At 34.2% G+C, this 25,867-nt stretch overlaps 1 protein-coding gene across 2 annotated transcripts in view; it reads left to right on the top strand.

The window, feature by feature from the left end:
- The first annotated feature begins 938 nt into the window (after positions 1–938).
- Positions 939–25,867, top strand: part of LOC148283893 (uncharacterized) — a 101,608-nt gene continuing 76,679 nt past the window's right edge. For both annotated transcript variants that reach the window (XM_088243016.1, XM_088243017.1), the window contains exons 1-2: positions 939–1,109; positions 7,543–8,945. In XM_088243016.1, the coding sequence (XP_088099142.1) occupies positions 8,826–8,945 (120 nt within the window). In that variant the 5' untranslated portion in view covers positions 939–1,109; positions 7,543–8,825. The remainder of the gene's footprint in view (positions 1,110–7,542; positions 8,946–25,867) is intronic.

Raw genomic sequence — 25,867 nt, 5'->3', positions numbered from 1 at the left:
TATTAAGGTTGAAATTTTACATCAGAGATTAAGAACATTTTAGAGAAGAAAATATGTAGGTCTAGGCATTTACAGAGCTTATGAAGTGTTGTTGGCTTGTTTTTGTGGTCACTTTACACATTGTGTAACATTTACCAGTTTGCCTTTATTTGACCATCTTATTTTTTCCGTATGGAAATTCAGTGCTGCGGAAATTGGATACAAAAAATGATTTCTAACTTTCGGTAAAAATGAAAGGATTTAATAGCTTGGAGAAGTTTCTCAAAAATGCGTGAAAAAATTTATTAAAAGGACTACTTTGAATGATGACACAAGTTCTTGTGAATCAACCAATGTTGAGTGTTGTGATAGATTTCAGGTTTTCGAGAAGTCAATTCATGGATTAACGATTTTTAAATATTTAACTCACCGTAGAGAACTTGTTGTTACAGGTGGAATAATAATTGCAACATAAAAATCACCGCGCTGGCGCTGGTTCCTAATACGATACATATATTATAATTTAAATTAGTGTGATAGTAACAAGTAAAAATTACAAATAAACAACTAGCCTTCCTAATTCTTCTATCTGTTGATGCCTAGACATCCATGTTTTTCTCTAAAATGTTCTCCGTCTCTGTTATAATATTCTACTTAACAATTTCGACTCCTAAAAGTAAATGAACCAAAATCTTTATTGATGTTGGTGAGAATATTTTTTTTTCTTTGTTTTTTATACGCCTCTAAAGTTGTATTTACGGTCCGATTGAACCAAAAAGTTGTTTTCGTCACTTTGGAACAATTTCAAACTTTGAAAAAAGATTGCCGCGCCACGACGCGCGAGTGCATGCGCGGCGTGCCCCAAAGCTCCCATTGGCCGGAGAAATGGAGAGGGGGTTAGGCGCTGGTTAGATCCCGAGTCGTGCAATTGCTATCCTCTATCCTCAATCGTCAGTCGGCGTAGAACCGTCACACGCGCGCGTCCCTCCGTGTCGAGCGAGTCTGCGATTAGCATTTTAAAACTTTCGGGAATCGTCGTTTCGTGTGGACTTAGACATTTCGATGATCGACGTGATGTACAAGTTGTGTGCTGTGAAACAGTGACATAGCATTTATTTTACAAACATATTGTAAGTTGCGTTTTTCAATATAGAAAATTTGTGCTTTCTACAACGTCCTGTGCTAATGTTTGCGTAAAAAAGTTTATAGTGTTAAAAAAAAAAAAAAATCATCCCTACACTTATAAAATACGTTTTGAAATGTGCGATTTTCAATATTTGGAAATTCCGAAAAAAAAATACTATTAAAGGAAACAGTTTTTTAGCCGTAATTAAATCAATGTTTTGTTTTATTAAAAGTATAGTTTTAAAAAATGCATCGATTCTAGTTTTCACAAACTTACTGAATTTTATTTTTAAGATCGATATCGGAATTCTAATTTTTAAACGGACTTTAACAAATTAAATTATGTATTTATTTTACGAATGATTTAAAACTGTAATTTTTTATTTGTAGGAATTTTTGTGCAAATCAATAGTTTTTTATCGATTTGGGTTTTAGCACGTGCTGACCTTATTACTTGTTCAATCCTCCCGTTTTACTATGACCGTGCAAAAAAACAACTTTAGATTTAAAAAAAAATATTTCGTTGTTTCTTTACCAAAACAACTCATTAAAATCAAACATGTTATTAAATATTTATCAACATTTTCCTATTACTAACTACATCTTTTCATAATATCTATCTGGAAAATTATGGCAGTTAAAAAAAACTATTAAAACTTTTAATGAAACGCAGCAGTATATATCGGTGTATCTTTAATTCACCGTGTTATGTTAAAATGTCTTCGGAGAGCGAATAATCGCATTAGCCCTCGATTGTTGAGAAGTGCAAAGTGAAATTACTTCGATCTGCGAGTTGTCGATTCAAGCTTTCACGTCTTAATTAATGGCCCGTAATTGAGATTTGAAAGAAAAGTAATAATTAATCCACGGAGCCGACAAAAATAGGAAATTGTTCAAATTTTTAAGTGATAGCATAGCAGTGAAACGAAGTTCGTTTAAAGTTTTCCCAACTTTTCGTTAGCAATTTTCTTCTTATGAATATTAAAACGTTTCGGGGAGCTCTGTTGCTCGGAATCGAGAATTAATTTTAGATTGCGTACATTTTTAATATTAAATATTTACAAGGTGCGCTATTAAATGTCGATTTATATTCGACGGGAAGGTGAAATATTTCTACGTTATTTGCTGTACCTAATTTAGTTTTTATGTAGCCGAGCGTCCCTAAAGTAAAAATAATGATACGTCTCGTCAAATCCATCGAATTTATCATTTTGTAGGTTCTAGACCGGTTTTTTAGACGTAAATTTAGCTTAATGTCCGACTGGATTTTTTTCATTAGCTTTAGATAAATCTTTCGTTTTTTATTGATAAAAAATCAGTAGATATTAAATCTGCGTGAATTTCCGGCAGAGGCTGGCCATCGATTCGTTAAACATTAGACGTGGGATTCACAAGTTAAAAAAATGCTCGTTCAATTTAGTTTTTTTAGTTTATGAGAACTTGTATGCGACTTCAATCTTGATACATTTATTCAATTATTATTTTAATTGGAAAACGGATGTTTTATTATTGTATCTAAGGATTAAAGTGTAAATTTACGACGTCAACTTAGCCACAACTGAAAAAATGTTTCAATATTTCTATGGTTGTATTTATCATCTGCAATTAAAAACGTGTCGTGTTATTATACATACCACCTGCAAAAATTAATCCTTCCGTGTATTTGATTCTTATTTAGTTCTTCATTAATTGTGTTTTTTATTTTTCACCTTGAAATCTTACAAAATTTATTATTATTATTGCGGGATTAATTATTAATATAAAAAAATTCGTCAATTGTGATTTTTGTAACGTTACGTGTGTTTGTTGTAAAATTAATTTATTTTATGTTCGCAATTATGTTATAATAATTGATTTGTTAATTACTTTTTGCAAATTATTGGCTCTTAAAGTCCATTTAACACTTTTATCGAAAAGTACCTAAGTGATTTATATTGATGAATTGGAGAAAACACTATTTCCTGATAATTAAGTACACACATTTATACTTAGCAGTGAAAAGTTCAGTGGCTAACGTGTTATACTACTACTACCATCACGCCATTTCCGCGTAGGGGTAGGCAGAGAGTTTAAGATTTTGGTTTATCTGATCATGCCGCGTCTTCCTTGGTCGTCCTCGTCTCACGTTACCGTTTATTTTCGCCAAATATGCTCGTTTTACCATTCTTTCGTCATCCATTCGTTCTACATGACCAAACCATCTCAGATACCCTGTCTTAATCATATCAATTATACTTGACTCAGATTTGCACTCTTTCCTGATTTCATCATTTGTAACCCTGTCATACATTGATTTCCCACACATTCGACTAAGAGATCGCATTTCGACCGGGTTTACTCGGCTTTTATCTTTCCTATGCCAGTTCCATGTTTCACTTCCATTCATAAATATATTTTTGCTCAGTGTGAAGACACTCGTAATTTCCATATTAGTATTGTGTTCATTTTGTAATTTAAAAAAAAATTCAAACTCTTTTAATTCGAAGTGTTTGATAATTTATATTCTGCTTTTGTAAATAATGTTATAGTTTAAAATATAAATACGTCTGTAAATAAATACTGTTATTTGCATGTCCCTAAACAAAAACTCCTTGGGAATATTACATGAAATTATGTAAACTATGTTTTCAATTTTTTTAACATTTAAAAAAAACTGAAGAATTTTCAGATTTCAAATGCAAAGAAAAAAAATTTCGTTTGTGAGTAAAATTCGCGAGTAATATCTAATATATGCTATCTTATGCACAGCAAATACGAGAATGTATTGTTTTCGTCATAAAACGGCTGAAGCAAAAATCTTTTTTTTTTTGCCATTTTATCGTCTTTTTATGCTACTTTATTATAACAAATTAGTACCTATTCAAAATAATTTCACGTAATGATGTGTAAAATATATTAATATTTTAAATTATGTAAACTGAAATACGCATTTTTTTATTTACGTTCATAAATCTTCATATTCATCTCAACTACACGATATTTTCCATGATAACATTTTCCCAACTCCGATGACACCAAAAGCCTTGCGCTGAGTTGGAATGCAACCAAATAAAAACTTGGAAGTATTTAAATATACAAAAATAAAAATTATAACATTAACAGCAATTAGCAGGGCTAGTGTATTTTATATGATTGAAATTTAACTAATTTATGCAATATCCCCGAGCAGTGTCCGATAGTCTCTTCCCCTAGATAAAATCTAGTTTTGACTTCCCGAAGACAGCTTTTGTTTTCGAAAACTTAATATGAGGGTAATAGAACTTAGAAATCCAACTTAGAAATCTCCACCAAAAACGCAAAATTATTTTTTTATGGCAAAATAAACTATGCATAAAAACCTACCTACCTAAATTATAGCGTAATTCAAAACCGTCTCTAAATCTTGCAACAACAAATTTTAATTATACTACTTCACACCGCAAACTAAGCATTCTTCATTAAGCTAATGAAGCATAGTTAGAAATCTCACAATTATTTTTTCAAAGTTTTTCGCAAATATCTCATAAACTCTTTCAATTGATATATTTAAGTTTGCTTCTAATTTATTTATTTTTTGCTTCTAACAAAAGCAGATCCACTTATTCATATAAAATATTATTTTTCGACAAATATTACAATATTACAACATGTTGCGTAATATATTTTTTTTGTATTTATGTTGCAAATATACGTTTTTTTATGTAAAAAAACAGTTCGGAGATTATTATTTTCATCTTTAATTTAATCAATTAAATATTCTAATAGTAAGCAAAAATTGTTCGTAAAAATATTTTAATTATTACGCAATAAGCTTGCAAATCTTACATGTTTAAACACGAATTCAATCTAATCTAAAACTCAACGAACCTGTATTCAATTTATGTACTGATGTTGAAATTTTTATCTAAAAAAAATATAGGATTACAGATTTCGATAAAAACAAAAAAAAGAATCATACAAAAATAAAAATATTTGAAAATAATCTGAAATCACAACTTTTTATTTGTATGTTTTTGACTTATATAAATCAATAGTGCCAATCAGAATAGTAAGAATTAAATTACAACGAATTAAATTAAATGACAACGTTGCCTTGAAAAAGAAAAGTTGAAAACGCTCAAAATGGGTTGCAGTAAAAGAACAAGACGAAATAACTATTTTTCTCCATTTGACGAAAACCCCACAAATATGTCATCAACTTAATTTGTTCTTATTAATTAATGTATTACCAACAACAGAAATTAATAACACTACATAGAAGGAAATATAGAAGTCAAGGCATCAAGGGGGTTGAATCAAGATCTTGTTTACAAAAAAATTGATAGACTTAACCCTTAACTTATTCTGCTGCATCTGGCCCTAGGTTTTTTTAAAATCATTAAATACAAAGTTTTATTCATGTAATCATAAAAAAAATGTAATTTTGAATCAAAATCAGTTCCTATTTGTTCCATGCACGATTATATGATTTGTCGGTAAACCGGTTGACTAAAATAAAAAAATCCGTGGTATAAATATATTGAAATGTGAAAATGTACACAAGTTTTTTGTTATTATATTAATCAATAAAAATAAAATTGAAAAAAGTTTTTGCGCTAACAAAAAATAACAAAGTAAATTCGTTTTTATATAAATTTTATATCAAAACAATGTATCTTTCTACATTCAAATATTGTTTATTGCTCTCCTCAACCAGTAAAAAAAAAAACCTAAGTGGTCTGAGATAAAATAAGTTTAATATTTACCTATGTATATTAAAAACGGACAAAATATTTACGTCAAAAAAGAAAGACTTTCTTTTCAATGCTCAATACTGATTTTAATTAAACAGAACTTGTTTAACTTCTAAACTGTGATATAAAAATGAATTAAAAATTACTGAATTTAAGTAGTGCCATGTTTGCTGTAGTTTTTAATTAATGCCCAGTTGCACCAAAAGCAGTTACGTTAAAAAGTTTTAAGTTAAATAACTTCTAAGTAGACCAAAATAATTGCATGGAAAAAGTAAGATTAAATAAACCGTTTTGCCCATTTTAACGAAAACGCAAACTTTATTAACTATAATTTTTGTAGGTGAACTTTGTATAGATATTCATTTTTATGCTACCGTGTAAAATAGAAGTCTGCCTCGTGGTGTAATGGTCAGCGCGTTTGCCTACAACGCAAGAGGTCTCGGGTTCGATTCCCGACATGGTTGATATGAAATTTTATTTGAAATTGTGTTTTTACGCTAGAATATTTTCTAGTCCCTAGACTGGTACCTGAAGCGTAAGACTGGTCACCTTACCTTTACGTAACAAAAATGATCAAGATACGCTGCGATTGGTGTGCCAATTTAGTGCCCTATGCACCATAATGTGAGGAAAGGGAATGATGATGATGTATAATAGATTAAGAAATAAATGTCGTCATCAAGTGAGGTACCTAATACGCATATTTTTAAACGAAATTGCACATTATTTATTTTTAATTCCAAGTTCTGTGGGGAGATCATAAGTTTCAAATATAGACACGCTGTTTTTTTCGTTTGTAAGACGTTTTGCGTGTGGTTCTATTACAGTAAACTGTAAAAACAATATTGTTTTCGTTATGGTACCATTATTTTTTAGTATGGCATACACGCAAGTTAGAACGTGCGGAGAAAATGAAACACTGCCCCATATTGAGCAATCCTTGTTGCTATGCAATTATTACTATATATATATACACGAATATACATACAATAATTATTCCTCTACAGACACCGCGACAAAGTACACGTAATATATGACAATATTTATCGGTCTTTTTCGTCATAATAATATATTTACTAACTACCAACACACCCATAAACTTATACTTTTAAAGAAATTACCTGCCTTGCGGTACGATATTTATCTTTTTTTTATGATTTGTAGTTATACTATTGATTTCTTTTGTTATTTAAAATAGAACAGATACTTTAAGAATACTTACAATAGTTCTGTGTAAATTTATTTGACTTCTACGTCGCTTCAGTTCCTGATGATTTTTTTTAAGGAAACGATTTTTTAGGTATGCAGAGATTGCATATTTATCAGTTGAAGCTGGAAACATAATTTTTTGTTTTTTTATATAAAAATTGGATTTAAGTTGCCGTGAGTCAGAAGTGTAAAATCCTCATAGTAAAATGATGTCTAAAATCCCATCTCTGGGACTAAAAATAAAAAATATGATTTATTCGAGTTTAAAAAAATTATAATGTGGCTCTGAGAAAAAAAATGTGATAAGGAAAATGAATAAAATATCCGTTATACTAATAATACATATTGGCATTTCATAACATTTTAAAAATTTTATTAATAATATTTAGGTCCGCTATGTTATTTTCTAATGATTTAATTCAGTACGCTGACCAAAATAATCAGGTTTTAAGTTTTTCCTGTGCTTTCGGCGAATATCAGTAATTCAGTAATTTAATGAAAATTATTTTGTTTTCAGGAAACCGGTTACAATAACGCTCGCCAGTCCAGTTGGAAAAACGTCCGAAAAAATACTAAGTTTGAATCTTTTACCGGGAGGTGCTGCCACCACGCGGCGAACGGCCGCAGTTTCGTCATTTCCGTACAGCGACCAGTTGGCCGCTTAGTACGGCCGGAGAAGCCGAGCGAGAAGGATGTCACGCAAGGAAAATTTGGTGTTTTAACAATTCGCGAACAGTGAAATATTGAAAATCGTGCGTTTAAGAAAATACAATATCTGCGCAAAAAGTAAAATTTTACCAAAAAATTTGAAACTCGATTTTTAAAAAAATATCGAGTATTTAATCTTGGTAACAACAAAAAATTGTTCGACTTTTTGATAATCGATTATTTTTCTTAAAAGTGACTTGTGTGAATTTGACGGACGGTGTATTTGACGGTTGTGTTTACCTTCCCAAGTGTCAGATTGTTACTAGCGGCGGTGTTGCGCGGAGTTGCTCGTGCGCCGGCGCGGCTCGAGAAACGCGCGCTGATTGGCCCGAGTCCCGTGGAGGGGGTAACAGCTGAGAGCTTCTTGTATATTGACAGAGCGACCCACGTTGCTGTCAGTCGGGTTTCCGAAGCCAAGGAAGAAGGGAGTGTAGCGCGACAAACTGAAATTGAAAACTCTGACGCGAAGTTTTTTTTCGTTAAGCCAGCGACAACGCCGAATTATAAAGACGCGCCGAGGGATTTTCTTCCCTGTAATGAGGCTACTATCGAATTATTTCTACGGAGTGAGGTGGATTAAACATGATCGATCACGAGGACAATTTAGAAACGCGCCCGACGATTCGTTTTTTGATGTTTAGGATATAACTTGGACTTAGAATTTCTAGTGAACTTTTTGAATAACTTGGACTTAGAATATTTAGTGAACTTTTTAAAAATCGCTCCGAAACGTCTGGAACTTGAAGCGAGAGGTCGCAAGTGATGGTGCTTAACGTTTTTGATTTACAACACTAAAAATTGACTTTGGAAAATTTCCAAAAAATTAAAATCTAGATCTCATCCCGAGGAGTTTTCGGTTGAATCAAGTGATTTTTAAAAATTGAAAAACAACACTATTTTTTTTAACCGAATAGCCCCCAAAAGTGACTGAATTGACAATTTATACAAAAAAAATATATTCTTATTAAATTTTTGTGTGTGTTAAAATATTTCTATTTTAAAAAATAGAATACTGTGTAATTAAAAATTGCGGTGGTTTATGAAATTGACTCTGGTCTTTTTCGCGGATTTGGAAAAATAAACAGAGTGAAAATGGTTCCGCAACAAATAGCTGACGGTATGTCAGCCAGCCCATCTTCATCCAATAGGCCGGTGTTCGGATCACAAATGGTGGACAAAAACTCATCAACGCCTTACACTGATGCCACTCAGGTGAGCTCTCCTCGATTGTTTTAAAGTGCATTAAAAATCGATAAAAATCACGCGTATTTTTTTAAAATAAAAATTTCGAAAATGTGTAAAGGGTCAATAAAATATAAGCGAAAATAAATTCCCGGGTACAGCGTTAAATTTGCAAGTTTAATAAAAATAATAAATTAAAACCGATTTCATTACGATTTATAAACTTCTATAAAAATAAAATCTCGTTCAATGTGTATTCCCCAACTAGATTCTTACGATATAACTCTAAAATGATTTAAATTAAATTCTATCTGGAATCTAAGTATCACTTTTTATTACATACTGTTCTATTATTTCGTATGCAAGTTTCCGAATCTCAAATAAAACTTTTTATATATTTTTAATTTTAAAAATCTTTGTAAATTTGCAAAATATAAGCTTGTGAATAGTGTTTGAATTCCGATGTTTTTTTACTAATCCTTAAATAAAAATAGAAGAAACCCAACAAGAAGCTAATTTCAGGTTATTGAAAAATGTTTTGTTGAAAAAAAAAAACATTTCCAACGCAAATTTCCGAATCTAAAATAATAAAATATAGCCGTCGAAAACTGTCCCTTCATATTTTTTTAAAAGTCAAAAAAGCTTAGTAAAAAATGCAAAGTAAAAACTCGTGAACTGTGTTTAAACGACGATATTTTTTGCTTAACCTTAAATAAAAATAAAAAAATCTACTAACACGTTAATTTTAGGATTGTAAAAAATGTTTCCATAAAACCAAAAGTAAAGTACGTGCAAATTTTTCGATTTATAATTTAAATATTCTGGTTAAATTCTGGTAGGAATCTATGTGTTAATTTTTTTGTTCTGTTTTACAATTTCCAACGCAAGTTTCCGAATCTAAAATAATAAAATATAACCATCGAAAACTGTCCTTTTATATGTTTTAAAAGTCAAAAAACCTTAGTAAAAAATGCAAAGTAAAAACACGGGAACTGTGTTTTAACTACGCATTTTTTTTGCTTAACCTTAAATAAAAATAAAAGGATCTTCTAAGACTTTCATTTCAGGATTGTAAAAAATGTTTCCACAAAACCAAAAGTAAAATACGTGCACATTTTTTGATTTATAATTTAAATAATTTTGGTTAAATTCTGGTAGGAATCTATGAGTTAATTTTTTGTACGGTCTAACGATTTCCAACGCAAGTTTCCGAATCTAATAAAAAAAAAACATTGAAATCAATCCTTTTACATTTTTTTAAAAGTCAAAAAAGCTTAATAAAAAATGTAAAATAAAAACTCGTGAACTGTGTTTAAAGTACGATTTTTTTTCTTAACTTGAATATGAATTAATAGATCCAATAAAACGTTAATTTCAGGATTGTAAAAAATGTTTTCGTAAAACCAAAAGTAAAATAGTACACATTTTTCGTTTTTTATTTTGTTTTGTTTAATTCTGGTAGAAATCTATTTATTACTTTTTTTACATAATACACTTACAATAATCCTTTTACATTTTTTTATAGGTCAAAAACACTTAAAATAAAAACTCACTAACCGTGTTTGAATTGCGAAAATTGTTGCAACTTGATTAAAGAGAATCACTCAAGACCGTATGGCAGAATTTAAAAAACAAAAGCAAACATAATTTAAATAAATTTCGGACTATTTCTAATTGGTTTCTGTTTAAAAATAAAATTATCCTAAAATTTGTTTTCCCGAATCACGTCTTCAAGTTTTTTATAAACTTAAATATTCTTTGAGTGAAATATAATTCATAAACCAAAAGTTAAATGATAAAATATTTTCATGTTCATTTTATACTTGGTCGGAATCCAAGTAGAATATTAATAATGAATATAACGATCAAAATTTGTATTTAAAATAAACATTTCTAAGTGAAATAAATGTTTTGACAAAATTGTTTTTTTTTTAAACAATATTTTCAGTATTGTTTACAAAATTTCGTTTAGTAGTATTTTCAAACAAAAAAAATATATCAAAAATAGTGGCAGTGATTTGATGATGATTTTAGCCATAATTTATAACAAAAAATAAAATTATTTACTATTATAATCAGTGCCCGAAATTGTTTCTGATAATAAATATTTAATGTACCTAAATGCCTTATAAGTAAGAATCGGTGGATATTGCTTTTTTTATCATTATTTTTAGAAATATGTGATAGTACCAAGACAAAATACGTTTTTATATTTTTATTTGTTTTTATAAATATTGTGACTTAATTTTATCACCAAAAATCCAATCAGGAGAGTCTAGTGTAGTCCGGTCTAAAGTTCCACAGTATTCCTTTATTTATACTTTACTTCATTTGTTCATTCGTATAATGGTAAAACTACGAGTAGACACTGGCTGTAGTTAGATTGAATTGGTTCAATTCCAATTCATAGGAACGTGCGGCGCTAGCTCTCTCGAATATTCTAATAACCGAGCCGCAAGCCTAGAATGCATAAATTTGGCGGTGCACGTTCGAGTTGCACATGTGCACTGGGAACTAGCCAACACGTGAAACCCATACCGATACTCCACTGTGCTCAGACACGTTTCCATTCCAAAATAACTTAGGAAAAACAGCTTTCGGAAAATCTAAGGCCCGATTAGTCATTCGAATTTAGGGAAAAACGTCATAAGTTAATTTATTTCAAGATTGTTGAATAATCGTGCATTTTACTTACGCCTCTTAAGATTGATTTATATTCTGTCATTTGAGCAATGCGACGCGGTGTCAGAAAAGTGGCAAATTTATTTTATTAGTATTTGAATTAAAATAAGATCGATTCGCCGGAATGAATTTTTCTTTCAACTAGAATCATTAAAATTTATGCATAATTTAGCCACTAATGTAATTGTACATAGACGAAGAACTAAAACTAAAAATTGTAGTCAACATGGACATAATACGAGAATATCAGACAAATACCGTATACAACTTCCTAAAACAAGACAAGGACAATCAAGACTAATGAACCAGGGACTGAAATTATACATGAACTACCAGAAAAAACTAAACAAAAGACTCGGACAAACTTTTCAAAAGATGTAAAAAATATTATTTTGAACAACAGAGTATGAATGAAAAATGTTTATATTATTTTTTGTAAAACGAATGTAATAAATTTTCAAATTAAAAAAAAAGATTCCTTAATTAATGCCCGGAATAACTGACCGTCTGATCTTTTCTATATTCCAAACATTAAAACTAATCACCGGAAATATTATACCGTCCCTCTTATTTGCGAAACATTTATCAAGAATTTCAATAGTCTGGAGTCTAGATGTATTTAACACTCCGTATAGTAGGCACAGAAAAGATCTAACAAACTTGATTCAGTATAACAGAATCGACATTTTGTTTTCTTTTGTTCTTTATTTCTTAACTGGTCATAATTATTTTCACTATTTTATATAATATAAACAAATACGTTTATTTCTATTTTTATATATTTTTCACTTTTTAATCTTTTTTTTCTATTGAATATGTTCTGTAACTTGAATTATAAAAATAAAACTTTTATTTTATTGGTTGGTTGGAAGAAATTGCCATTTGGCAATAAGCCCGCCAATGTACAAATAACATTATGTACAAAAAGTTAAATAAATAAATAAATAAATTATTTTCACTATTTTCCTTGGTAAAATGCAATTTTCCGCTCCCACCTTCCTTCCCCATCTTCCATCCCCCCCTTGTCACTTTCCTTATTTTCCTCTCCCACCTGCTCCTCGTTCTGTCGGTATTTCTTTTCTTTTTATTTGTCACCCAGAGTATTGTTTTAATTTCTTGTAATTTTATTTTTTATATTGTTTAAACCATTGCCTTATTTTTTAAATTTAACCGAATACACCTAACTGGATGCAGGCCTCGTTATGTAATCTCGTTATGTACAAGAACTGTAAGCCGCACATCTGTTTGTATTCGTAATAAAAAACAATAAAATAATACGACCAAAACAAAATTACAAACAAAACAAAACAAACCATCACGCCGTTTCCCCGTAGTCGTAGGGGTAGGCAGAGAGGATAGCGCGCCACATCACTCTGTCTTTGCATACTTACTCTACGTTCATACATCTTCTGCACGCACGCCGATTATTCCTACTCTTGACATGTCCATCTTCAAGTATTTTATAGACTTGATCGTGCCATGTTTTTCTCGGTCTTCCTCGTTTTTTTTAATCCATCAGCATTCGCATCGCAGATCCTTCTAACTGTTCTTTCTCTGTCCAAACTAACGCAGCACCTCTTGCTCTCGACATTTGTGCACATAGCATACATCGTTTTACCACACATTCACCTGAGAGATCGCATTTTGACGGCTTTCAACCTAATTTCATCATTATTTTTCTAGTCCCATACATTAGGGTTGGCACTAGAACTCAACTGTGAACTGCTAGTTTTACCTCCTGCGACAAACAAAAAACCAAAGTAAAATTCAAACTGCTTGTAAATGATAAATTATACGTGGATTTACACAAAAGCGTCGATTGTTTTGTATTTTTGAATTTATGAAAATAATAAATTAATATTGTAGCAGAGAAATTCAAATCCGATGCAAGCAACCAATATTTTATTTACTATTTCAATAAAAAATATGCACTTAATTTTATTCTATCTCCATTGTATCATTGCTTGTATTAATTGTGATAAACTAATGATAGTTTTTTAATGTCGATTGTGAAGTTCTCATGGGTTTAATAGTTCATTTGTAAAATGCAAATTTATAACAACGGAACCCCCTGATTCGAAGTAAATTCAAAATTACTCGTAAAAAGTATATCAATTTAGACGGAGTACTTGCCTATATTTTATTACGCCTCTTAAATGTTTATTTTAATTGGGTAAAATCATGTATTCTTTGAATTTACAAGGCACATCTCTTAAAAGATATTTATTCTCCGGTATTCTCAATCCTCTTTTTTTACGTATAAATATTATCCATACATAATTCATATTACGTCTCTCGTTTACGATCAATAAAATTTTAATTTTTCACGTAATGTATACTTATGTTATACCTCGGTAGACTAGCGTTTTATGGGTTGTTTTATTCAATCTTCGGAACACAATAATCTGGAAATAGCAGTGATAATATTCAGTTGAAATTAAAAGTGATAAATTCATTCGGTGAATATGTAGCTTAAAAGTTATTTACTATCCAGTCAACAAGTTTCTGTTATTAAATATGAAACCTATAAAATAATAAAAGTACACGAAATAATAGTGGATTTTCAGCATTGTTTCAATGTTACGCTTTTTATTTGCTTTCTCAGCCTAGATCGTAAAATGGCGACCTTATTTACAAATGTTTTACTGCTTCGTACAAATAAACATATTTATGATAAAAACGCACATCGCAAAAAATATCGATTCCATCGAGATCAGTATCGCAATAAGGAATTCTGAATAATTCCGGTGAAATAAACATATTTTTTACTCGACATAATACATCGCGGATCAGAGAATAAAAACTGAAGTCATTGACCCGCGATGCGACGGCTGATCTGTTTCACTCACTCGAAATAGTCGTATTAAAATGCCAAATATACTACGGTATCGCCCTCCATTACTCAAACATTACTTGTAAAGATAAGGAACACGCATTAATAGTGTTCGGGCATTAGCCACTGTGGACCGTTCCTAATTAGTTGATACTGCATACTGCGGGCTGTAGTACTGTTAGCTGTTCTGATAACGCTCTGGGAGTCGGCGCTGGAGCCATTCGTACCTGCGGACGCAGCGCGGCGCAGCGGTAGACGCGGCCCGAAAATGCAGTCGGCGACCGTCACACGACACACGACACACGACGTTCCTCATCTCATCTCATCGCAGAAAGTAGCAATACGCGGATGCAATTTGATTCATTTCGTTTATACGACATGCAATAATGTATAATAGATGTTGCTTAATTTAAAACGTTACTAGAAGTAACGACCATTGCAAATATTGATTCGTCAATTACCAAAAAACCGTAGAATGGCTAGGTGTATTTTTCCCTCGTAAAAGACAAAAAGTCGCGAATGAACCGACTCCGATGGTCGAGTTGCTGGATACTGAACGGAGCGTCGAGCTCGACTATAACCGTGAAACAAAAACCGAAGTGTCATCGTAAAATATGAATCCCGGGAGTCACGGTCGTTACACCTGCCGCCTGAAAAGATGACACCGTTGTAGGCAAAAAGATAAAATTGTTCGGAAAAGGCTGCGCGCGATGATTTCGCTCCGCGGTGGATAGCGCAGCGCACAGCTGCGCGGTTTCGAATTTAGTCAATGTCAAACTTCATACACTCGAGAAGCGAATGTCATTGGCCGTACCGGAGTGACTGACACGCTCTATACAATACATGCGAACGGAAATTTATTTACTTAATTGGTTATCGCACCGGTCTCTCTCTGTCTCTGCGTATGTCTCGTTTCTGGTCGCTCGTCGCTGTACCTGCGGCCCGTAGTGGCTGCAGCTTGTAAATCATCCGTCCGAATACGAGCTGTGTCGTGTGACGCGTGCGCGGACACGCGACCGAGCGCGAATCGAGCGGAGACATCTCGCATCCCGCTAAACGAGCTTATCTGTCGTGAAATCTTCATAACGTACCGTCGTCGCCGTTCGCCTCCCGCATCTGTCTTACGGCGCGCCCGTCTGGACGTGTCCGCTATCCGCTGCCCGCCCTTCGCGGTCGTCCGCGAACTGCTCATCGGCCCCTGGCTATCGCTCTCTCTACTCGCGGGTGCTCTCGGAGAAAGCGAAACTACCTCTCCCCGAGAGCGGCGAGAGGCAGGGACGGATGATCCAGATCGAGGAGTGAGCGCTTGCCGTCGCGATTCCCGATCGACTCGTCTCTGAAGACATTGTTTGCTTTCAATCCCCTCAGTCACCTCTCACTGCCTAATCTACACGAGGCAGTTCGCCTAAAATACAAAATATTCCACTCTCCCCCTGTAGTGTAATGTCTGACGTAGTTTGTTTAATAATACCTATACATTTCCGTAAGCCTGCGTAGATAAACGTCGGATGTATGCATTCGTGTTTTATTTTATTTTAAGTGCCATTTTTTTCAGTTCCGATAGTTGCCAAATTGGCAACATCACAAATTTGTCTTGACAGTGTGTAAACTGTGGTAGTAAGGGAGACGCCAGATGTCGCTAGTTTAACGACGCTCGCGTATTCTGTAGTGAACTGTAAACTGAACACGCTTATTCCCTAACGTATTAGCTACTAAAATATCATATAATATACCATTCTCTTATCTACGACTTCAGAGGCCGACAGAGAGCTAATGGATATTATAACGCGATATTTTTCATACTCTATCAAACCTATTATTCTAACGCGCGAGATGCATTTATTTGTGGAATCATACCCATTTATTTAAAGCTAATGATAATCCCCAAATTACTTAACATGCCTACATTTATCTACGCGAGTAAAATATGTATTAATATCAAATTAATAGTAGACCTGTTATGCCCGTGGGTTACTCTAAAAGGTAGGACCGTCTTTCGATGGCGTGAAATGTTATAACAGCGTGTAATTTATTTATTAAATTCATTATTACTCTGTTATTATTTATTACACGTGTGTGCTTAAAGAAGCGCGACTTGATATTGAGGCGTGGCTGCCGTTTGCTGTACTGCGTAGAATGGTATCTTCGAATCAACAATGGATACAGCTTACAGATGCCGCTGCACACTGTTCGTAGGCTCTCGGTCACAGACGTATAATATTATAATATAACCCAGTAAAATACTGCGCTGTACTGCAAATACGTTCCTACTCGCACATATTATAACGCCAACACGTTTTATTTCTAATCATTTCATCCATCACACACAGTTAATTGCCTGTTAGCGATGAGGCGAAATTAACCACTGTATTTAATATACGTTAAGCACACGAATATTCCATTACTTGATGAATATTTACGACATTAATCCGCTTGTTTACAAGGGTAGCGTTATCATGTAACTTTCCCTTTTCCGTCCACTAAAAATGGGCGAATAAACCAGCCGTTATGTTTCCTGCTAGAGAGATATATCACACATTAAGTATTAACGATTCTTATCGGATAAACGAATGAGACGGCATCCTTTTCATTAAATGTCGACTTAGTAAATGTTTACATTGTTTTAGTCTCTAATCCAGCGTACTAAGCCACTTATCGGGCGATTTATGCATGCACTTTTAACTATTACCAACTCCTAGTTACAACACAACGGTACTCCCTCTGTAAGTTATTCTCCATCTGATATGTTATTCAGAGTAGATTAAACTTGAAGTCAAATTGTTTTAAAATTTGTCGTGACGTTTACACATCTTGATCTATACATTGAACGCCGTTAAAATAAGCCATCTATATTCCCGTAGAGAATGATCTTCGTCCGCAAATACTCGGGTCCAGTACTGCGAATAGTGTTTCAATTTCAACATCTTAACCATTTGTCAGGGCTTTGGAAACATTAAGACACAGAGTGCTGGATTCTTGCGTAAAGTGATATATTACTAGATTTATATTAGTAACCCTGTGTAAGTCTAGAGCGAGGATTTGGTTTGCCGAATGTCTCGCATTCCTTAGACTCGCCCGCCGGGAATTAATCTCCTTCGTAAAAATAAAGGGTTGGTGTTTGCGCTCGGAAGCCATATTTCTGCTATTTCTGCTATTTCTGCGCATTTTCCTATCACACACCCGGGCCACGGCTGCCCTTCGCCGAGACATTTTGAATTCTTTCGTGACGAAACCATTTCAATATTGTTTACTTCGCTCCAAACTGTTTGACAGTGTTTAACTTTGGATTTGCTTCGGTCGTGACATTGAACCGTTTCAGTCAGTGGACCTATTAATTAAAATAATCATTTCTAGCTTAGCTTACCGCCCTCGTTTCGATGTTCCATACAATTTCTCGGTAATAGTGATTAATAAATGTATTCCTCAATTGTTCCCGTTACTTGTGTCCTCCAATTTAGTCGTAACATTTAATATACATTATTGACGAGCGTTACAGTACGCAAATTGTCCACGAGTTTCCCAACTTTCAACAAAATAAAGTCATCTCGGATGATCGCTTAAAACGTTCAATTAACTTTGTTTTTTAGATATTCTGAAGTTGTTGCTAACAAATACAAATAACAGTTTTTTTAATCGATTTTTTCATTTAATTTCATTTTCAGAATGTAATAAAAGTGACTTCGGAGAACAGTTTTGAACCGCTGCTGGCGCTATGTTGTCCTATTATTTGTTGCATCGGTTCTTGAATATATATGAACCGTTTTATTGATTGATAAAAATCTTAATTTAGCAACTCACCTTTTGTCTCGTAGAGCGCGAATGGCGATCGCAATCTCACGTTCTATTGCACGAAATAGTATTATTGCTTACGCAAGTTACCGGCTGCCGTTTAAGATTACTTCACTAGGTAAACTCGGTTCAAACGATCATACATCTCCTTCCCCGGGCGGGTATGACGCAAGCGGGGCGGAGAGCGGGGGTGGTGACTAGTCTATTCCTTGGCATTGTTTGATACACGGCGCGCGAAGCAATTTAATTGTCATTAGTGCTCGAATTAATTCACTTTGCCTCTCACACAGCTCACATCGGCCCGGCGTTATGAACGGTTCGGAAAATGAGTTTTTTATTCATAATTCAAGCAACTACCGCGGAGAATTAAAGGTGCATTGATTGGAGGAGGAATTAGAGATTAGTACCGCGGGTTTACCTTATCGCACACCTTGAAACGTTTTATTCTCTCTACTCGACTCGGTAAACGGCCCTTCGAGCGGACTCGATTAATTTGTCTATTCCGCGTAATCAGAAAATTCCCTATAAAAATAATCGCATTCATTAGAAAAACGTTATGTAACCTTTCATCGCGTATAAAATGAGGCATTTCCACGCTTAAATTCAAACACATGGTTGATAGACTTAATAAAATAGGACTATTTACAAGTATAATACAAAAATAAAATCGGGCTTATCTCCATAACCAAGTTTTATGGGTTCATTAAAAAACACCTATTAAATTTATGATTTTTTTCGTACAATAATGGTACTATAACTCACAGCCTTAATGGTCTGCGTAGCTCCGAGGGAGTTCCCCGACTGGAGAAGGCTGTACATATCGAACCAAAATATACGACAAATTTTAAGTTTGACCAAGTTTGGTATGTTATTCATATATATTATGCTAATAGCGAACCCCATTGCGTTGATTTATTTATTCGAATTAATATATCGCGTTTTCCGCGCTCCATCTTGTTTATATGCTGCTTTCTATATCTCCGAGAGTAAACGTTTTCTTATAGAGGAAAAAAGAGAATGATGTCCAATAACCTTCGGATTGGTGGCTTTCTTTGTACGAATTCGGCGCAAAAAATCCTTTCCCGCACTTTCTCAATAATATATCTTCTTTTATTTTTTCTGTTAAACCCTACGCCCTACACCATCTCCCTCTCTCCTCCTTTTGCGCTGTTAGCTTACATCGCTACTCGGAAATCAGTTGTCCCCGACTTTGCATGAGAGGGGAATATGAATTTCACCCTTTTATATTCAGCCATTTTCTCGACATATAAATTGAACGTACCCCATTATTATTCGTTTCCTCAAATTATAAGTATCGAAGATGGTATATAACTGAATGGCAAAGAAAACAATAAAAAACAAATTAAACTATATACATTTTTTTCGATATTCGGATCCCCTTGTTTAAATAATTCTCACTCCGATCGCGACGAGCAGGGGCTTCGAAACATTCTAACTTAAAACGAATAAAATTGTTTTTAATCGATTCCGCTTCTCCCCTGGCTAAAGTTTCTTTAGCCCACGAACTACTAAAACTTTGAAAACAAAAAAACAGTATCGAATACGTACCTTATTACTGAGTACACTAGTTTCAACCACCTTTGGAACTGTTCCTGTAAAATGTATAGAACTGTATCTTTTTACTGTATTTTTTTTCCATAACTAATTTATTTTATTACAGACCTGTAATATATTGAAGAAGATGGGTGTTTGATTACTTCCTAAAGCTAGCATCACAATTATTTAGATTTTTTTTATTTATTTTTAAATCTCCTTAATTAATATTAACGAGCCTCAAACATTTAAAACCTGCCAATTAACATTTCTAATTGATGCCCGGAACCGCCGGCAAATTTCGTGTGTTTACGCCCGGTAAATTGATTCATTATGAATAAAAAATGTTTTTGATTATAATGTGGAGAAAGATTAACCAAAATATATGCAGTTTAACTTTAAATTCACGCAGCGCACTAACGCAAACCCAAATAGATCTTTGCTTAGGTCGTTTGATTTTGTACTAATTGAGATACCTATATACATATACAGGTATAAGGAGTATTCATAGAGCACAGAAATAATGAAGTTCAAACAGGCGAGTTCAAGTCTCTAATTAGTTATTCTTCAAATACGCTACATTTTTAAACGCCAGACTATAAATGTATGCAGATAAATGCAAGTTTAAAGAAGGATGTTCTCTAATTACTAATTATTTAGGACTTAATTCAATGTGTACCAAGTTGTACTCAGTATAGCGTACTAAAGCGGCACTTGAAGGAGTTAATGAATAGTTTTATTAACTGCATACAGCGGTAAATTAATTTAGCAGCTAAGAAATAGTAGAAAGAAATCAACAGCCTGAAAGTTGATTAATGTGTTGATATTAAGTCGGTAGTCTTATTTCGTTTGTATTAATCGATTTCTCGTCTGTTCAAACGCTCCAGTAATTGGATAGAATAACTCATCAATGGACTTAAAGCGTTCGATTCATCGCATGATCCTAGATAAACGCAACAAATGAAACAAGTTTCTATGTAACATTAACGTTTGATTAGTCTAAGTAATGTTCTGTCTACCTGCACACTTACCTTTTTGTGGCTCAATGACAACCCGTTATGGCGTTTGAATTGACTTCAGTTTGACGTTGCGTGGAACCGGTTAAATCAATGATAAAGTTTATTAAATTAAGTGTTGACTTTAATTTGTAAAGTGTAAAATAGCTCTTCAATTTACGATGATGAATACGCGGAGTTTAAGATATTCTAGATACAAACGGCTTGAGTAAATACCAATTATTCGGACTATTTTTCAAGTAAGTTAGCTACGAACGAATTTTCCCCATTAAACCGAGATGTTGTAAGAAACATCGGCTTTATATTTTGAGTATCCAAGTTTGAACACGAGCGAGTCTTCTAGGAAAAGTTTATCGGAAGACATTCACACAAACAAGCCGGCGTGCTACGTTCTCGAAAGCATGAATACAAAACGGTGGTATTCGTTCCCTTCGGATATTACGTACGTATTTGTTTCTGTAGAATGTATTATTAAGCAAGCGCCTTAGTCGGAGTTTCAGATGAGGATATCGACTCGACGAAACATCAGCCATGTGACTGCGACCCAGTCCAGGTGTAGAGCGGTGTCCCGGAAGCACTAGCCCGGAAGAGATACTGGTGGCCGTGAAAGTGCTCCTTCTCCGCTTGTAAATGTTACACATATTTGCTTTTTTATAGGAATTTCAACGATAACTCATTTAATGACCTCAATTTTTCAAAGTGCTCGATTGCGTTTGACATTCATTCCCCCATATTGCCGTGTCAGTTTATCATACTGCTGCGAAGGTTGGAATAAATTTAACGCAAGTTCAAGACTTTTTTGCACGTACAATTATTTATCGCGATTATCCCGCGGATTCGGTCTAAAGTAAAGTCATAGTTGCATAAATTGCAATCAGCATGTTGAATGTAATCCAGTACCCATTCGCACACGGTCATATACCCATAGCCTGTACCCACAGTATGAGTATAGCCACTAGCTACTAGCCATACCCTCGTAAGTGCGAGCATAACGCTCACCGTATCGCAATATTATAGTAAGTGAGGCAACGCCAGATTTCTGTCTAACTGCATACGGCTGAAGTTTGATTTCACCGGTGATTTGCGCAAATGTAGATACCGCGGAGTGATAGTGATATGTAAAATGGGCAATTGCAAAACTAAGTTGATTCTTCCATTTATTGACATTAACGCGGATATTTGTTCCGCTTACATATTGCCAAATGTAAATTCTCACTCCGCCCACGAGAGAAATCAATTTGCGTGGATGAACACGAGAACTGGTAACTATGTTTACGATTTGCCACACGATGTCGTTAAATTTGAATACAGGAATTTGGCTCCTGACAATCATCGCTGGCACGGGGAGGGCGCTCTACCACCAGTCACATTACCCGTACAATACGAGCGTGTCCAAGCCAAGTCTTATTAATAAATTGAATCTCCAGACTTAAGGAAGAATCAAGACTACCATATATTACATCGCTGGCATTCCACGCTAACTTTCGGGGTGGTGACGGCTGCAAGTCCCGCCCCCCGCGGGTAATGCCCTCCCCTACCTGAGGGTGTGGGAACTTATGAGCGAGCGCTTTGAGGAAAGTCGTTTGCGGATCTAGCGGATATTCAAATTTGAAACGACTGTATCAAAAGAAATATTTAGACGATACCTGCCATAACCGCACGGAAACATCTTTGTATCTCTTTCTAACACCCTGTATATAAAAATACGGTTGAAACTGCTTTTGGCACATTCAAATGTATAATATTTGAATCTATTTGGGCTTAATATCGTGACGTTTCTAAGATACATTTTAGTTTCATATGAACGTCGATATACACGACATAAAAAGTACTCGTTTAGTGGCCAGCTTTTGCGATTGAATACTTGCCGCGTTCTTTATGCAGAAATTGCAGAATACAACTATATCTTAAACTTCAATATTAGACTAGAACTTACCGCCTAGAGCTTTCAGTGTATTCAATGTCTTATAACAATGTAATACGTAATACTTAACTAGCGCTTTAAATAGAAAGTGGATAGTTCGAGAAGACTCTGCACTTTCATGGACTGGGTTCGTAACTGCCCAAGTCTTAAGTGGCAATTTCAACGTTTTTAGCAACGAGAGATTTTATAACCTCCCCTGGTGAATTGGTTCTGTGGTTTCTTGAATTCAACTTCTATTGATTTGTTGCAGTTTTTGGTTACATTCGGTAGCTGCGCTGTTGGAGACAGACATTTATTATCGTTCCCGCTGTTACAGCTTGGCAAACACATTTGGCATAATTTGATAAATAGTGTCTCGAATAATGGTGTACGTAGTCGTCGTATTTGATACCCTATAATTTATGAAATATATTTTCGCTAAGGTGAGCGCACGTGTTAAAAGCGTCGTTAAATATCTCAATACGACACATTTCACATCAAATAAAATAAAGCTCTTCAGTGTTGACACATTTACGTTGTTTATAGTTTTCATTTAACGAAGGCTCCAAAAATATGCCCCTACACTCAGCGGCGCGCGGCGCGGCGTGGCGTCTAACAGTGCCGGCCTTAATAGAGATGAGTTACTGTCCACTTTATTGGCATCGCCATGGCTATTCCACCCTTATCCTCCAACTTCCAACCGCGGGCCTGGGAAATAATACGAAACCGATAAAGTTCAAGCGGAGGAAAGAAAAATAAGGGCAACAAATACAAGCCGGATCATAAAATACTTTTTTATTACCCCCCGGTACAACGGGCCCCCGTCTCCTCCTAAACAATGACCGTGGAAACTTAGCGCTGGCGCTGCGCAGGTTCTACTTCCTTTCCTTTTATTCGTAGATACGAATCATAGTTCCTTTAATTGACTTTTCCGTCTAGTTTTAACGGTTTCCTCGCTGTTCATTGCGCGCCTAGAAATACAGATTCCCGGTACAGGGGTTACCTTTTACGCCGTTAGAACGCTACAACCTACTTTCGAATTAGTTTGGCTTAGTATGTATGTTAAATATAACACATTTTATCAATGCTTTTTACATATAAAAGGTCTACTGCAATAATGATAAAAGTCGTGTCAATGCAGTTTTGAGATATTTGCTTTTAAAAGTTTCAAACGGTTGATGCGAAACTCCGGCCTAAATATGGTTTTTTATGTCTCTTTAATGTTAATAATGTTAACAATAATGTTTTCTTTTTATTTTGGATGTATTAATTTGTATGATATTATGTATTGTCAAAAAAATGATTTTTCTTATGTACGGTCCCAAATGAGTTTCTAATAACTCCTGGGAGTATAATATGTTATTTTTGTATTAAATTTTTTATTAATAATTTAAAAAAAAAAAAAAAAAATAAAGAGCTTAACTGGCAGAAATGATACAAGTGGTGGTCGTTTTTGTCTATGGACATTCATCATTACTGTCAATAATTGCTGCGAATGTTAGCGACACTAAGCATTCTAGTCGTGTAGCCGTATTTTTTAAATGAGTTATCGCGAAACTGACTACGATTTTGCTGTCTTTAAATTGTGAAAAGTTAGTACGTGCATAAAACAATCGAATTGCATTCTTAGTTTAAATTGGACATATTTCGGACATTCGTCATCATTTCAGTGAACCCTTCGCATGTTTTTAAGCTGTACAACTCTAAGCGGACCGTTTATGCGACTGGACAAGACAACGTAGGCATGTAAAATAGCCGTTTCGAGATAATCCTACAAAATGTCAAATCTGATGAAAGGGGATTCGTCAGCCGGCGCAGTGGCAACTCACGGCATGGTAAGTCAGAATTAGGTATTCGACCCGTTTGCTTCCAGCTTTAACGTTCTTCCGATTTAACGACCACAGCGGGCTTAGTTTATAATTCGGTTTTACGACTTATTTTCTCATTTTAACCCGTCGATCGCTTTATTAATAACGAACGGCATACCACGAAACTCGTGGACAACCGTGATGTTTAGCATCTGTCGGATGATGTTTCCTAAATCTTCTCCCGACACGCGGCATCAAAGGAATATAGTGTTTGGGCAACAATCGAATTCATCTTTTACTTCGAGGAAATATCTGGTTTACATGATACAAAAAGTTAAAGCGTTGAGTTCAAGAAAACGGATGAAGTAGATATGTTTTGAAGTTTACTTGCATAATTCTTATCGAAAATAAAACAGGAAATTCTAAACAATCTTAAAAGATACCCAATATCTTTACATTTTTCTTATCAATAATTGGAAGTTTAAGTAATAGAAGTGCATTTTCCAAAGAATTCACGTTTTTGTTTGTTTAAAGGAAAAAAATGAATGCATCCTTACCGGGGTAACAATGTGCCGAGAACACTTAAAAACATACTTTAGATTTTTTTCTCGTTTGTTTCAAATATACCTTTACTAAACATTCTGAAATAAAACATTAATTTTTTAAAAACTAAAAACTTTCTATAAATAAATCGCAAATCGTTATTTATCCGCAACCTTTAAATGTTTACATAGGATTTTTTCACACTATATTCCCATAAAAGTGGACCCCAGCTATAAATCCGGCTCGAAGCACTCCAGAGAGAAAGAGAAAAATGCAACCCTGAAGAAACGAGGAACTTAGAAGAATAACAAGAGAAAATTCCCCTCTTAGAAAGAATTGCAAGGCGACACTCCTTAACACTTAAATGCGAGACAGCAAAATTTATCACTTTGGTCAAGAAAAACTACAGGTACTGTATGATATGGTTGAGTTCGAACTTTTTTAAAAATATGTTATTATTTTACAATGTATAATGTTTTTAATATGTATGTATAATGTTTTTAATATGTATGTACAAAACACTGTCCAATGTCCGAAACCAATTTGAAATTGCTCTCGAAATTCTGTCTGTGTCCACCCCTCGCACGCCCGCGCCGTTCGGTTTGATTAAGCTTCTCCAAATATTGAAAAATTGTTACAGCCACCGGACCCCTGTTTGTAGTCGGGTAGTTGGCTCAGCCGGCTCTAGTTCGGTGGGACGTGACTCGGAGATTCCTTCCGCAAACACCGAACTTGTAGAATGTCTGCGGATTAAAGGCGGAACTCTAGATTATTGAGGAGTATGTCTAAGTGGGACGTTCGGCAGAAAGCGGTCGCCACGGCTA

Source organism: Micrasema longulum, unplaced genomic scaffold (assembly GCF_059751315.1).
Source record: "Micrasema longulum isolate JH-2025_06_02 unplaced genomic scaffold, ASM5975131v1 h1tg000180l, whole genome shotgun sequence".
NCBI classification, from domain to species: domain Eukaryota; kingdom Metazoa; phylum Arthropoda; class Insecta; order Trichoptera; family Brachycentridae; genus Micrasema; species Micrasema longulum.
Note: the sequence above shows the minus strand (reverse complement) of the source record. Positions and strands in the feature narration are given on the sequence as shown.